Raw genomic sequence first — 16994 nt, forward strand, 5'->3', positions numbered from 1 at the left:
CAGGGGGATTTTCCATCTCTTTTTAGAAAAGAAGTAGAGGAAACTGATGAACCAGTATTTGTAGATGGTTCTAGATTTTGTTTGAAAGGACAATATTATACCGGATATGCCATTTGGTTTCCAAAGAAAGGTCGAGCTATTCAGCATAGACTACCAGGACATTTTTCTGCACAGAGAGCAGAAATTGAAGCTGTTAAAACAGTATTGGAAATTAATGAGAAAGAAAATAATGATCCTTTGGTAATCTATAGCGATAGTTCATATGTCGTACGTTCACTAACAGACTACTTACCTGTGTGGAAAAAACGAGGTTTTGTGGATTCATCTAACAAAATCTTAAGTCATGTTGATACATTGCAGACTATCTTTGAGCTTGCTTCTAAAAATCCTAACCGATATGCTATTGTCAAAGTACCCGGCCATAGCAGAGGGACTAGTGATTTAGCTTTGGGAAATGAGAAAGCAGATTCTCTAGCCAAGGAAGCAGCTTTGATAGGAGAGATAGGGATGGAACTAGAACCGTTGGAAGTACTACCAGTAAAGAGTAAGGAAGCAAATTTACCTTCATTTAGTGATGAACAGATGAAAGATCCGTTCATTGTGGAATGTAAGAATAAAATAACACCTCCTTTTGTTTGTGAAAATGGAGTGATTTGTTATGAAATGCAAGGTAATTTACTTCCAGTTGTGCCTAAACACTTGCAGACGGAATTCACCCGCTATAATCATGAAAGTTTAGGTCATGTGGGTCAGCAAAAGTTGCTGGAAATTCTCAAAGAGAAGTTTTATTGGGACAAAATGGAGGACTCTGTACAAAATGTTGTTCAGTCATGTCTCATTTGTGCTCAAGTAAACCCCAGGCCTAAAGGACAAAAGCCTCCACTTCTAAGAATTGCACCTGCAGACGGTCCGTGGTCTACATTGCAGATTGACTACGTAGGTCCCCTACCTTCAGGTAAACAAGGTCTCAGGTACGCATTGGTTGTGGTAGATGTATTTTCTAAGTGGGTAGAACTGTTGCCTGTCAGGAAAGATGATGCTTTGTCTACGGCAAAAGCATTAGTGAATCATGTTTTTTGTACTTGGGGAATCCCAAGGATGATTTCATCTGACAGGGGGAGCCATTTTACTGGCAAAGTCATGCAGGCTGTTTGCGCAATCCTGGGGGTACGTCAACAATTCCATGTTCCATACCATCCTCAGTCCGCAGGTATTGTAGAAAGAATGAACAGAACGATTAAGTCTAGAATTGCAAAAATGTTACTCGATAAAGGAAATACTTGGGTTGATGCAGTACCTCTGGTATTGATGAGTATTAGGGGAACAAGTTCCTCAACTACCCAGTATACACCTTTTGAATTAATGACAGGAAGGAAAATGCCATTGATCTTTCCTCATGAACCGTTTTTGTCTACTCCACAGAAAGATGCCATTGCAAGAACTAAGTGGTTACAGATACTTCAGGAGAATTTAAAAACAATTCTTCCTCACGCAGCGTCTAGAATGCAGCGTATGGTACCGCCTCACTCTTCTAAATTTGTGAGAGGAGCATCAGTAATGATTAAGACTTTTAGGAAGGCGGGACCTTGGGAAAGTAATTGGGAAGGACCGTTTGAAATAATCGATACTATGGGTCAAGTTATGATCCTTGTTCAAAGAACAGAAAAGACTGTGAAAAATACCCGTAGGCAGCAGAAGCTGTGGGTACATGTTGACCAGTGTAAATTGTATGTTTCTAACTAAATTCTGTTCTTGCAGGAACACAGTTCTGCAAGAAAATGGAGGAACACAACTGTTTACTATTGGACAAAGAACCTCCAAAGAAACAGCAATACAAGAAGCGTGACATCAAGATAGCGTGCTACATATTACTTCCATGGTTGTTGGTGCTGAGTTTTTTGGTTGCTGTGTTGTTTGAACTATACCAGAAGCCAATTGGAATTGATGATCCGATAAAGGATTTACCACAGAAGACATTGTTATCACATAAAATAAGAGAAGTTCAGGTGGATCGACTCCTGACATCAGACATTGATACATCAAGAGACATTGTTGGACAAATTAGATTCGGTTATGGCTCCAGAGATCAACCTTGTTTGACTATATTTTTTGAGCATACCTCAGAGATTACGGTTCATTCAAAAGTAGGACCAAAAGCCAAATTCACACAGTCACAGGGGAATTATACCCATAATAATCAGACAGGTGTTTGGGAATGTCATCCTACTGAGTCCATGTGGTGGTCTATAACAATTAAGGGAGAAGAACATGCACAATGGACAGGTGATGTTACCAATGAGATGTTAACATCAGGGAAAATGGGAAGATCTAAGACAGAGATTTGGTATAAGACTCAGTCTTATGGGAAAATCTTAGATCCTTCACTGCTTTCTATATCAGCAGGGGATGATGATTGGACTAGGGTTTGGAACTTTCAGGTGGAAAGAGAGACAGCTTTGGTCAAAGTATCTTTTGTGTTTACGGTAACTAATTCTATAGCACCTGAAGTTAGAGTTAATCCCCGTAGTGTGAAAGTCCAAGAGGAATTGGAACCTATAGAACTACAATGTGGGACAAGGTTACCATTACCCCAGGAAGCATCACTCATTTGGTCAAAAGGGAAAACATCTTTAGGAAGTTTTACAAATAATCCAACTCGTATACTTCATAAGGGTCAAATGGGGGATGTATATTGGAATGGTATGCATTTTATGCTTAGATTAGATAGTCCAACTCGTACAGACTCTGGGATATATGAATGTTGTGTATTACTGAAAGGAGATTACAAACACTGCGACAGAGCAAATGTCAGTGTTTGGTCCCCTGAAGATAATTTGTGTACTGGTACTACACTCAAACCATCCAATCCTTTTCAGGTTAATTATTTTCAATCTAAACCATTATTGAGGAATGGATCGTTTGTAACCCTAGTTTGGACTTTTAACATGACTGATTGGAAAATATCCACTTGGTTTCCTCAATGTTTGTCACACCTTACTAATATGGAAAAAGGTCTTGCCCAATGGTTTGGACAAAATCCATTGAGAATGACAAGAAGTAGACGAGGTGTTATTGAGGGAATCTTGGGGGGTGTTGGTTCGGTAGGAAGCTTACTTAATACTATGGATATAAATACTCTTAAATCCGATTTGGGATCCATAAGTTATGTAGGAAGTCAGGGAGCAAAAGTACAAAAAGGGTTAAATCAGTTATTGGAACAAATGGTTCTAAGTTCTGCTACTGTGATTGGGTCGTCTGTATCTCACTTACAGGATGCCACTTTAGACTTAATAGAGAGTCAAGAGGAGAATCAAGTGTCAAGGGCATGCCTGGAAATACAGATAGAATATTCCACTAATCTAAAGATGATTGCACAGGCTTTACAGAGTGGTATTACACCTTTGGGTTTGTTGAAAAGCTTACCTGATAAATATAGTTTTGGTCTGGGTCATATTGATTTGTGGATTAATAAATGGATGGGTTGTGATCAGGATTTTTGTATTGGGACATCTTTAATCCCAGTGGCAGGAGTTGAACAAGTAATGGTACCAGTAACAGTTTTAGGAATTCCGGTCAGTGACACACAATTGATTCATTATAATTTAAGATATACAGATTTTGTATTTGATGGGGAAAATCTGGAACAATTAGATGTTTCAGCTTGTCTTCATTTTGTTTCCAAAGTAATATGTCTTCCAGGGCAAGAAAAAGTTGTCTATCATTCTTGTTTTCACAATCATTCATCATGTGAGGCCAGAATTGAAAGTGTTACATCTGTGCATGAATTAATGACTCAAGTAAAGATAGGAAAAGTTTGTTTTCAGGTAATGAAGGAAGAGTCATTGGTCAGAGCATTCTTTTCAAATTGTATGCATAATGAAACTCTTCACAGAGGATTATATTGCATAGAAGGAGAATTGAAAAAGTTGGAGATAGATGGGAAAAAGTTTAATGTCTCGACTATGGGCATAGAGCGTTTAAAAACACTACCTCTGCAATTTAATCTCACACAGATAGACCATTTTCCTTGGAAAACATGGACTGAGGAAATAAAGAAAGATAAGGGATTATTGGCCATATTAAAACAACAATTGAAAGATGCCGAAATTGTTTTCCAACATAAACAAGGTGAATTAGAACAAATTCAACATCAATGGAATGATATGTCTGGAGTTAGTTGGTGGTCAAATTTTAAAAAATCAGTAAATATGTGGTCACAATCTTCAGTAAAATCCGCAGCTGGGAATATATTGTTGAATCCAATTGTTATTATAGCTATACTTGTTTTATTATGTATTATTTATCAAAGTTTTCTTATGTGTAGAATAAGTAAGATATATAAACATGTTAAGTATGAAGTAGATAAGGGAGATGGAATATTAAGGGAATTGATAAAAAGAGCACAATCCTCTCATTCCATAACAAATGTAGAGAAAAGGGTGTCTCATGCTAATGATTATCATATGGTCCCAGGTAAAGTGTGATGTGATTGTAGTATAAATGTGATACGAATGTGATACGAATGGTGAGTAAATGTGTATATTTGAAAAGATATGATAAGGATATTATCCTATCATCAGGGGGAATTGTAAAATATTCTAATACATTTTCTAACCTCAATTAAGAAATGGACCATATATAATTATTAGTATAGGCAATAGTCAAAGATATGTAATCATTGGGCATAAATAAATGATAATTAAGATATATTTATATGTTTCAATGGTAGGTTTCAAGGTTTCCTTGACCTTAATTATGGAATGAAGGATTTGCTGAACAGGCAGTCTATAGATAGGATAGTAGCTTGCTAATGCATGGTATAGTTGTAATTCTAAAAGGGCATTACAATATACGTACAGCGACCACCTAAAATAGGGTTTGGGCGTGTAAGACCTAAGTGAACATGTTTGAACACCTAATTAGGTGAAGACCAATAGACTGACATCATTTTCAAATGATATATAAGCTTGGTGTAAGAGAGGCATGGAGGAGAGGTAGAGGAGAGATGTACTTGCCATCCACGGACTCTTCACGTCCCAACACTCCCTCCCTCCATCCTCAGGAATGCATAGGACAGATGCCATCAACTAAATTCCTTTCCAAGGTTTTGTAAGACTTGTTTCGTATTATTTTTGTTATCTTCTTTTTATATTCTTCTTCTATTTTTGTTCGTATTAAATGTTTTACCTTTGTTTGCATCTAAGTGACTCTGCCTATTTTTGACACACATACATTTATATGTGATCCAATTATTTGAAGTTTGTATTGGCCCTATATATTTTCTTACACACATTAAGTTAGTGGCACCTCGGACTATAAAGCCCACAAAAAGACATTCATGACCTCATCAAAAGGAGGAACTGTTGAAGAGTTAAATGATGAACCGTGTTGTAGTGACCTCTGATTGCTGCATTGTGATGCTATGGATCGGTTTTTGCTTATTTTACGTGGTTGTACTGAATGTCTACACTACTTATTTTAGATCACGCAAGATTTAATCTGCAGTACAGCTTACTGCGAAACATGGCCACCACTTATACCCACATTTGGTATACTACTAGAGGCAGCATGTTTCAGTATGTATGGCTGAGAGTTGTTGGCCATTTCCCGTGCCATCCTGACATATTCAGATGGCTTAATTTATGGGCGACACTTATAATAAATACTTTATGTAGGACAAAGGTAATTTTAATGAAATCCTACAGCATGCATTTGTCTATAAACGTCTCGAGTTAAAGAATCACTCAGGTCTCCCTCTCACATCCCAGAGGTTAGACATGAAGACTATTTAATCCGCAGAACTACTTTTTACTGTTTTTTCTCTTTTCTAGAATGGTGTACACAGCGGCTTTCCCTTCTCATTACACGACAACAAGTACTCATTGCACAGCGTGGAGTATTTTGATGCTGTAAGTACTCACCTTGGGGGGATGTCTTCGTGGATAGGTGAAAACATTAGATAACACGGCGGATCAACATTTATTTAATGCTCTTATGTGAAATTTTAGGGACTCGGACGTAGAAAAAGTGGAAAGTCACAACATTCCTCCCAAAACTTCAACCTCTTTTGCCACGAGACATTACCAAATGCCCCAAGCACGCTGGATGGTGCGTCGCTGTATCAGGATACATACAAAGGACGTCAGGACACAGAACGACCTTTCTGCAGGAGATTCCCCAAAAACCATAAAGAGAGGTCTGCTCATATGAAGCCGGTTCCCGAGAACCGCTTCATGTGGTTTGGAGATTATCGCAGTCTACCGATCTAACACCACTGTAGCTGGATCCCTACTGATTATACCGTGTACATGATGCTACGTCAAATGAATGGACCGGAGCGTGTAGTTTAAAAGATGATACACTTTATAATATACATTAAACACGGTCACTCTCCCCGGAGAGCCGCTGACTACATCTGACCTGTAACAACACTATTTTCAAAGCGTCGCTTGCTTCTGCTCCCAAACAATCCTTGTCACCACCATATGCCGATGTAAACAGAAATAATGTGTACGGTAATCGGTGCTTCAGGGAGATTTCATAGTAAAATGTATAAGAAGCTCTAGCGACGTGTTCATACAAAGACCAAATAAGAAATAGCTTAAGATGTAGTGTTGTGTATTCACCACCATTGCAAAGTTTAACCCTCACCCATTCCTAAAGCATCTGTATCGCTGTGAAATGCGGAGAATGAGCTGCTACTTTCTATGCTCTTGTGCCAAGATGTTTTTGATGTATGAATATTAATTTTGTCACTTCTGTCGCTTGCTTTGTAATTCAGTGTAACAGGAAAGTACTGGTACGCGGAACGCTTTCTTATAAGAAACACTAATGCCTTTTTGTTTAATTATAACCAGCAATAAAGCAAAATACCTTTTGTTCTTATCTTTTATTTATATAGCGCCAATAATTTACGCAGCGATTCATACAATACATATATTCAAGGGGTCTGACAAAACTAGGACTGACAGACTGAGACAAACTGATACATTATGTTGAGATAGCTTGGCTCGCAAGCTTACCATCTTGAGGGAATGGGGTGACAAACAAAGGGCAGAGAGAAAGGGCGAGAGGTAGTGTGGTGGTTGTATCAGTGACAGGGAAGTTAAGATGGCGCGGCTTCTCTGTAGAAGTGGGTTTTTAGATGTTTCTTGAATGTTGGGAGGGAGGCTGAAAGCTGAAGGTTCGGCGGAAGTAGATTCCAGAGATATGAAATGTATGGAGGAACCGACTTATGGATGGCCTTATGCTCGTACTAGGATTTTAAACAGCAGAGTATAGTCTTACTATGATGGTGGAAAACATTGAACGGGAACGCAGACATTGCTTCACCGACAGCAGAAAAAAATGGAAACAACATGGCAGCTGCAACTACTTATAGGGAAAATCTCATGTATGCATACAAATTGCTAATATGCATTACATTATCCAAATACTAGAAATTGACACAAAAAAATGAAAATATTGCTAACGTGTAAATCAGCAGATGTCTGCCCACATTCCAGAAATATAATCTAACAATTCCTAACACTCGCGTTCTATAAGAGGTACATTTTTAGATCGATCAGTAAAATGCAGCCAATTGTCTTAGCTGATGTGTCTCTGGGGAACGGGGATATTTTCGTGGAGATATTTCATACTTCCTTGTTCAGAGAAGTCAGAGACCACGTGGTTTTCACCTCGCAACAACCACTTTGTGGTAAGTAATCCCTCCAGGCCCACAGGACCTCGGGCATGGATCCTGGAGGTGCTGATTCCAACCTCGGCTCCTGTAAGAGTAACGCAAGCGGCTTATTACAATATGGACTTAACGTGAGGGATAACAACACGCATCTCTTCTCAAGATATAAGAATGGCCTTTTTTTCTTACACGGTCAAACATGAACATGCAGTTCTCTCGAAGCAATACTTTGGCAAATCTGTAAACATTCTTTATGGATTTAACACATGGCAATTTTACCATCATTCAATAGGATAGTCACAACTATTAGGGATCAGGATTTCTTTTGTTTAAAAACCTATTGTATTTTAATATATTATATATACACAATCACATTATATATGGAGAAAGAAGGTGTGGGCTTCCAAACTATCCAACACGGGAAGACAACATGGGAAGAGACAAGGAGGGCCCCAGCCTTTAAGAAGATGAAGACAATGTGTGTACGGAGGCAACGAGTTTATCAAACGCTGCTCTTTATTGGACCAATAGAGTCGCTCTTACGGACGCTCTTTACTCCTAAAGCCCTAGCCATTGGGCTCACCAGGCCAAGTTCCTCTGAGGCGTAACTTGCCCATTGATTTGCCAGGGGATTCTAATCACCGTTCCTCTCAGGCCGAGGTACTCAGACCTGGTGTCTCAGACTCAAACAACCGCTGAAACTTGGCCTGGGGAACCATTGGTCTCTCAGACTCAGACCTTTAAAACCCTGGTGCCAACGCTGCTGCTGTTACAGCGTTAACCCCTTATTAACTCCTTAACTTCCTGTTCTCAGGATCTACAGGATTAAGCATTAAGTTATTTCTCCTCTATTATGATATTCCTCATTGGTTCAGGCAGCCCTTGTGTAAGGGTGGGGAAGGGCAAGGGAGAGAACTTTCGGACAGGAAATTGATCAGATGATGCTGGATTTGCCACAGGCTGCCACCAACCCATGAGGTTAACATCTAATCTAAATATCTCCAAAACATTTACAGATTGACAAACAAAAAACACTTTGATACATTTTAGTCCAGCTTTATACAAAAGACGTCATACGATGCTCACATTTTCATCACATTACACAGCAAAATGTTACAGTTTTAACTCAAATATATTCATCCAGCTTTCTCCGTTATTTATTTGCGTGACATCACGAGAAGCTCTTGGGCTGCTTACGATCAGTTAATCTCCTGTTAGGCGAGCCTGTAATTGTCTTTCTGCAGCATACCAACTGTGACGACACTAAGACCATGGAGGGGTTCCAACGTTTGAAGTACAAATAACCCCCCCACCGCCACCGATGGAATGATCCAGCTTGCTAAATACATTGTAACATCTGAAAGCATTGAAGAAGTCATCAGTGGACTCATGTTACTACTAGAGACATCTCACCCGACGCCCCAGCGGCATGGCTTTCTTATAAATGCCCCAAAGACACATACAAAGTCTAGTTAAAGCAGTGCCTCCGGTAATACCCTTGCCAGTGTCGTCTTTGTGCCCAAGCAGCTTGTCAGAGCCATCTTTGTGTCTAATTTGTGTTTACTAATTTTACTACACTATGGAATATGAAACAGCTATATGAATAAATATATAACAACAACAACAACAATAATCTTGGCGCAGCGTGACACATTATGGATGAAGATAAATAAAGGCTCCAGGCACTCAAGGGTTCCAGCTCAGGCAGATTTATTGAAGGACAACACCAACAACGGTTCGACCTCACAATGAGGTCTTTATCAAGTTATGGATGAAGAACATGAGAGTTGTAGTTAACATCCACGAGCAACTCTTTCTCTAAACTATTTATTTATTTAACTGCCTAGAACATCACGTGTTCTATATTGGAGTCAGTGAATTCAGGCTGCTGGGTTTAGGCGAGAGCAGTGTGCAGTGATGTCATAATGGGCTGTGTCCTGTATAGCGATGATGTCACAAAGATGATGATGCATTCAGTGATGTCACAGTGCGCTATCTAAAGGGCAAGCACCCAGCAACAAGTCTTTTGCAGACACTGCTTGGTGCGTGCAACTACTACTTTCTGGTTATCCGGTTTGTAGAGCGTTATTGCTATTTACTGCGAAAAAAACAATGGAGTTTCCGTGCACAGTGCTCAGTGACATCAATCAGGAGGACGACATATCATCATTGTGTCGGACTCTGTTTTCCCTGTCCATCCAACACCCTGAAGAGGTCACTGAAGCATTACTGGCAAACCTGCTCTCGTGTAGCCAGGTTACACGCGGGTTATGGAGGTCCATTGGAAAGAACTCTGCAACAGCTGAAAGAGTTCTGCTGGTGCTACTTGAGCACATGAATAAGGATCTCAAGTCTGTTGTGGCAACAGCAGCTGTATATGAGATTGTCAATACAGTAGAAGAGAGATCCATCATTAGCAGCCTGTTCCCAAAGCTTCTGTGTGCGCTGATTACCAACATTAGTAGCACTGTAGGAAGTAACAGAACAGGCTGCCCTCATCCATGTGGACTGGCAGTGGAGACGCTGAAGGTCATACTCCTGAAAATGAACAATTGTGATGACATGAAGACCATGGAAGGATTAGAACTTCTGAAGTATGAACAGACTCACCCTGATGGGATGATCCAGCTTGCTAAATACATTGTGGCATCTGGAACTGGATGTATGAAAGAAGTCATCAGCAGACTCCTGCCACTACTGGAGACATCTCACCAGATGCATCTTCTTACCGGGATTGCCTTCTTTACGGAGCTTCTCTATTATCCCGGAATCATCAACAAGAAGATCATTAAAGCCATCATCAAATCAATGATCAGGAATTCCACCAGCTCCATTCCTGCCGTCTGCTGCCTCTGCATCCGAGCTCTCGGCAACGCGGCAAACGGAGCCCACAAACTGATCAAGAAATACAAAGATTCCATCCTTGAAAGATTAGTGACCACCATGTATGAAGACGGACAGGATCAGAGTGTCATACAAGACTCTCTGAAGACTTCTGCAAGGATTGTGAGTCTTTTGTCCGGAAAAGAAATAGGGCAGCGATTTGAGGCGATGATCGTTTTTTGTTCTATGTCTCTAAATAACAAAAAGCAAAGTGTTCAGCTGGAAGCGATCCTGCTGCTCGGTGAACTCGCTCAGAAATGTAGCAACATCAGCAAAGGGACAGCGGCCAAACATTTCAGAAGCTGCCTGACATCTCTACTTCTCAAGCTTCAACACAAAGACATTCAGATCGTCTCAGCCGCCATGTTCAGCCTTTATCACTGCCTACCCATCTTGGGCTGCAAGGGCATGCAGGGCCTCCTACAAGGACAAGAGATCGCCCAAGGGAACAAAGAGCAGCTGAAACTCATCATTAAGACTCTGGTGACGCAGCATGCTGGGCTATCGCGGTACCTGGTGCTCCGCTCGGTTAAGCTGCTCATTCACAATGACATGCTCTGTGAGGTCATCACACAGATCAATTACTTCCTGGAATCCATGGAGCTTCAGGACCTCAAGAAACTGAATAAAAAAGTCAACCTGGAGCACCTCTGGAGGGACATGACGGGGCTGTCACAGTACCCCTTTCCTTTGGTCAAAGAGGCAGCCTGTCACTCCATAAGCCTGCTGCTTTATAAATGGACTGACATCCCTCTCCCCTCTCCTGTTCTATCTAAGAAGGCTGCTGTGAGACACAAAGCATTCAGTAAGTCTCTAAAAGCGAGCAAGAGCTCTCTGGATTCCATTACAGAGCATGAAGAGGATGATGAAGAGGAGTCACTGGATGGAGGAATATAAAGTGTCATCACATTCACAGCAACGTATAACATCTCGTTGTTGATTGATTAATAAAATATCCAAGACATCTGAGATTTCATATTTGAACTTTTCCATTATGTTTGAGTAAAGGAGAGGTAGGGAGGGCGGCTCTCTCATCGACTATTGGATTTGAGCAGTTATGGCAGTTAAGCCGTTAAAGTCGGGGGGGGGGGCAGATCTGGGGGTGTTTCATTTGGTCTTCATACTTTATGAAAGGAAAATGAGGGCAGAAGTAAGTGACCTCAGAGTTAAGGGATATGCAATTTGGGGATTTTTGGATTAATATGTAGCGTTTTCGTGGTGGGTGAATGCAAAATGAAATGGAGGATGGTTGAATAACTCCACAGTTAATTGCCCAGAAAGACTGTCCTATGGGCGGAGGGGGGGGGGTGCTCCACGTCATGAAATATACAGCAGCCTGTACACACACTATATATATATATATATATATATATATATATAGACTCATCTCATAGGAGCCATAATTGTATTTTATTGCTTATCATACCGTACAAACATCACTTCAGTACACATCATTTCATTAATATATCGACGAATGATATTTAACAGGAATGTGTAACTGTGGTTCCACTTGCCATGACTGGTTCTGTCAGTCACAATACACGTGCGGCTGAAGCCGGAAGTGATGTTTCAGACCTGTTCCTATGGTAACGTGTAAACAACAGAGTCAGTCGAGAGCTCTACTCACTCCCTCCATAAGTACAGTGAGGACACTTACCTTCCTAATAGTGATAGCCATTAAGTTGATCCTGTGGATGCAGATATATTTAAGTACTTTTGGTATTTTTAAAATGCCTAAAGGAACACACAATTGTGTAATCCTTCTACTGAAAAGAATGGGAATTGGGTAATAAAGAAAAATCAAAAAAATAGCCAAAGAGAAGGTCACTTTGTGACTTTATTAGGAATTTATGTGACCTATTGTTAGCTGTTTATTATCTTTTCTATAGCTCCAACAATTTACGCAGCTCTTCTTACATTCAATGGGTCTGAAAAAAACTAGAATGGACAAAAACAAACCGACGCATTAGCCCACAAGCTTACAATCTAGAGCATTTTAGTTCTAGTTTAATTTATAATACGTTCTTGTTGATGTTATACACACCGTGATACACTCATACCCAGCAGGCATCATGAGCTCCTAGGATACATGGACATCCAGTGAAAATAGAGGGACTGTTGCTTGGGAAATATGCTGTCGGAGTAAAAGGGGCAAATAACTCATGGGTATGAGACGATCCGTCTGACGTAAAATGGGAGTCTTTACTATAAAGAAAAGGCTGTCATCTTGATGTTGGAAAGGTCCATAGAAGCCATAAACCTAACACAGGTCTGACTACACGCAGTCAGATCAGTGCGCTTTTATATGTATTCGCTTTTAGAGTGAATTTAATGTTTCTGTGAAATGTTTTAGTTCCCACATATCGGCGTGGATACAAAGCTGCCCGTATCAAGCACGCAGGCCATGCTGAACCAAACAAAAACGGGCATCGGGAACGATTTCAAGCTGCCCCAGATCTACAAAACCCAGCGCAAGGTAAAGCAGAAGTACCCCATTGTCTTCCTTGTCTCCGTGATCTTTATTTATCCTTTTGTTTCTTTCTCTCCTTTCAGTATCGTAACCATGCTGTTACTCCATAGATTATTTCCTTTCACATCTCTATTACGGTACCCTCTGCACTATCGCACATACTTTCCTTTCTCATCCGCTGAAATCACTGTCCTGCTCATTAGCCATGTCAATTAGCTTTATACTAATATTGCACATTAAGTTAGTGGCACCTCGGACTATAAAGCCCACAAAAAGACATTCATGACCTCATCAAAAGGAGGAACTGTTGAAGAGTTAAATGATGAACCGTGTTGTAGTGACCTCTGATTGCTGCATTGTGATGCTATGGATCGGTTTTTGCTTATTTTACGTGGTTGTACTGAATGTCTACACTACTTATTTTAGATCACGCAAGATTTAATCTGCAGTACAGCTTACTGCGAAACATGGCCACCACTTATACCCACATTTGGTATACTACTAGAGGCAGCATGTTTCAGTATGTATGGCTGAGAGTTGTTGGCCATTTCCCGTGCCATCCTGACATATTCAGATGGCTTAATTTATGGGCGACACTTATAATAAATACTTTATGTAGGACAAAGGTAATTTTAATGAAATCCTACAGCATGCATTTGTCTATAAACGTCTCGAGTTAAAGAATCACTCAGGTCTCCCTCTCACATCCCAGAGGTTAGACATGAAGACTATTTAATCCGCAGAACTACTTTTTACTGTTTTTTCTCTTTTCTAGAATGGTGTACACAGCGGCTTTCCCTTCTCATTACACGACAACAAGTACTCATTGCACAGCGTGGAGTATTTTGATGCTGTAAGTACTCACCTTGGGGGGATGTCTTCGTGGATAGGTGAAAACATTAGATAACACGGCGGATCAACATTTATTTAATGCTCTTATGTGAAATTTTAGGGACTCGGACGTAGAAAAAGTGGAAAGTCACAACATTCCTCCCAAAACTTCAACCTCTTTTGCCACGAGACATTACCAAATGCCCCAAGCACGCTGGATGGTGCGTCGCTGTATCAGGATACATACAAAGGACGTCAGGACACAGAACGACCTTTCTGCAGGAGATTCCCCAAAAACCATAAAGAGAGGTCTGCTCATATGAAGCCGGTTCCCGAGAACCGCTTCATGTGGTTTGGAGATTATCGCAGTCTACCGATCTAACACCGCTGTAGCTGGATCCCTACTGATTATACCGTGTACATGATGCCACGTCAAATGAATGGACCGGAGCGTGTAGTTTAAAAGATGATACACTTTATAATATACATTAAACACGGTCACTCTCCCCGGAGAGCCGCTGACTACATCTGACCTGTAACAACACTATTTTCAAAGCGTCGCTTGCTTCTGCTCCCAAACAATCCTTGTCACCACCATATGCCGATGTAAACAGAAATAATGTGTACGGTAATCGGTGCTTCAGGGAGATTTCATAGTAAAATGTATAAGAAGCTCTAGCGACGTGTTCATACAAAGACCAAATAAGAAATAGCTTAAGATGTAGTGTTGTGTATTCACCACCATTGCAAAGTTTAACCCTCACCCATTCCTAAAGCATCTGTATCGCTGTGAAATGCGGAGAATGAGCTGCTACTTTCTATGCTCTTGTGCCAAGATGTTTTTGATGTATGAATATTAATTTTGTCACTTCTGTCGCTTGCTTTGTAATTCAGTGTAACAGGAAAGTACTGGTACGCGGAACGCTTTCTTATAAGAAACACTAATGCCTTTTTGTTTAATTATAACCAGCAATAAAGCAAAATACCTTTTGTTCTTATCTTTTATTTATATAGCGCCAATAATTTACGCAGCGATTCATACAATACATATATTCAAGGGGTCTGACAAAACTAGGACTGACAGACTGAGACAAACTGATACATTATGTTGAGATAGCTTGGCTCGCAAGCTTACCATCTTGAGGGAATGGGGTGACAAACAAAGGGCAGAGAGAAAGGGCGAGAGGTAGTGTGGTGGTTGTATCAGTGACAGGGAAGTTAAGATGGCGCGGCTTCTCTGTAGAAGTGGGTTTTTAGATGTTTCTTGAATGTTGGGAGGGAGGCTGAAAGCTGAAGGTTCGGCGGAAGTAGATTCCAGAGATATGAAATGTATGGAGGAACCGACTTATGGATGGCCTTATGCTCGTACTAGGATTTTAAACAGCAGAGTATAGTCTTACTATGATGGTGGAAAACATTGAACGGGAACGCAGACATTGCTTCACCGACAGCAGAAAAAAATGGAAACAACATGGCAGCTGCAACTACTTATAGGGAAAATCTCATGTATGCATACAAATTGCTAATATGCATTACATTATCCAAATACTAGAAATTGACACAAAAAAATGAAAATATTGCTAACGTGTAAATCAGCAGATGTCTGCCCACATTCCAGAAATATAATCTAACAATTCCTAACACTCGCGTTCTATAAGAGGTACATTTTTAGATCGATCAGTAAAATGCAGCCAATTGTCTTAGCTGATGTGTCTCTGGGGAACGGGGATATTTTCGTGGAGATATTTCATACTTCCTTGTTCAGAGAAGTCAGAGACCACGTGGTTTTCACCTCGCAACAACCACTTTGTGGTAAGTAATCCCTCCAGGCCCACAGGACCTCGGGCATGGATCCTGGAGGTGCTGATTCCAACCTCGGCTCCTGTAAGAGTAACGCAAGCGGCTTATTACAATATGGACTTAACGTGAGGGATAACAACACGCATCTCTTCTCAAGATATAAGAATGGCCTTTTTTTCTTACACGGTCAAACATGAACATGCAGTTCTCTCGAAGCAATACTTTGGCAAATCTGTAAACATTCTTTATGGATTTAACACATGGCAATTTTACCATCATTCAATAGGATAGTCACAACTATTAGGGATCAGGATTTCTTTTGTTTAAAAACCTATTGTATTTTAATATATTATATATACACAATCACATTATATATGGAGAAAGAAGGTGTGGGCTTCCAAACTATCCAACACGGGAAGACAACATGGGAAGAGACAAGGAGGGCCCCAGCCTTTAAGAAGATGAAGACAATGTGTGTACAGAGGCAACGAGTTTATCAAACGCTGCTCTTTATTGGACCAATAGAGTCGCTCTTACGGACGCTCTTTACTCCTAAAGCCCTAGCCATTGGGCTCACCAGGCCAAGTTCCTCTGAGGCGTAACTTGCCCATTGATTTGCCAGGGGATTCTAATCACCGTTCCTCTCAGGCCGAGGTACTCAGACCTGGTGTCTCAGACTCAAACAACCGCTGAAACTTGGCCTGGGGAACCATTGGTCTCTCAGACTCAGACCTTTAAAACCCTGGTGCCAACGCTGCTGCTGTTACAGCGTTAACCCCTTATTAACTCCTTAACTTCCTGTTCTCAGGATCTACAGGATTAAGCATTAAGTTATTTCTCCTCTATTATGATATTCCTCATTGGTTCAGGCAGCCCTTGTGTAAGGGTGGGGAAGGGCAAGGGAGAGAACTTTCGTACAGGAAATTGATCAGATGATGCTGGATTTGCCACAGGCTGCCACCAACCCATGAGGTTAACATCTAATCTAAATATCTCCAAAACATTTACAGATTGACAAACAAAAACCACTTTGATACATTTTAGTCCAGCTTTATACAAAAGACGTCATACGATGCTCACATTTTCATCACATTACACAGCAAAATGTTACAGTTTTAACTCAAATATATTCATCCAGCTTTCTCCGTTATTTATTTGCGTGACATCACGAGAAGCTCTTGGGCTGCTTACGATCAGTTAATCTCCTGTTAGGCGAGCCTGTAATTGTCTTTCTGCAGCATACCAACTGTGACGACACTAAGACCATGGAGGGGTTCCAACGTTTGAAGTACAAATAACCCCCCCACCGCCACCGATGGAATGATCCAG

General features: G+C 40.6%; 1 protein-coding gene across 1 annotated transcript; it reads left to right on the forward strand.

Moving 5' to 3' along the window:
• The first annotated feature begins 12781 nt into the window (after nt 1-12781).
• On the forward strand, nt 12782-14282 carry LOC128469342 (testis-expressed protein 36-like). Its single transcript, XM_053451156.1, has 3 exons — nt 12782-13040; nt 13810-13887; nt 13987-14282. The coding sequence occupies exons 1-3, from the start codon at nt 12969-12971 to the stop codon at nt 14245-14247; spliced, it is 411 nt and encodes a 136-aa protein (XP_053307131.1). The 5' UTR covers nt 12782-12968; the 3' UTR covers nt 14248-14282.
• Nucleotides 14283-16994: the final 2712 nt, after the last annotated feature.

The sequence above is a fragment of the Spea bombifrons genome, chromosome 11 (genome assembly GCF_027358695.1).
Source record: "Spea bombifrons isolate aSpeBom1 chromosome 11, aSpeBom1.2.pri, whole genome shotgun sequence".
In the NCBI taxonomy this organism is placed as follows: domain Eukaryota; kingdom Metazoa; phylum Chordata; class Amphibia; order Anura; family Pelobatidae; genus Spea; species Spea bombifrons.

Coding starts and splice junctions, on each gene's coding strand:
- LOC128469342 (XM_053451156.1), top strand. CDS start 12,969: ATGCTGAACCAAACAAAAACGGGCATCGGGAACGATTTCAAGCTGCCC. Junction 13,041..13,809: donor TCTACAAAACCCAGCGCAAG/GTAAAGCAGAAG, acceptor TCTCTTTTCTAG/AATGGTGTACACAGCGGCTT. Junction 13,888..13,986: donor GCGTGGAGTATTTTGATGCT/GTAAGTACTCAC, acceptor GTGAAATTTTAG/GGACTCGGACGTAGAAAAAG.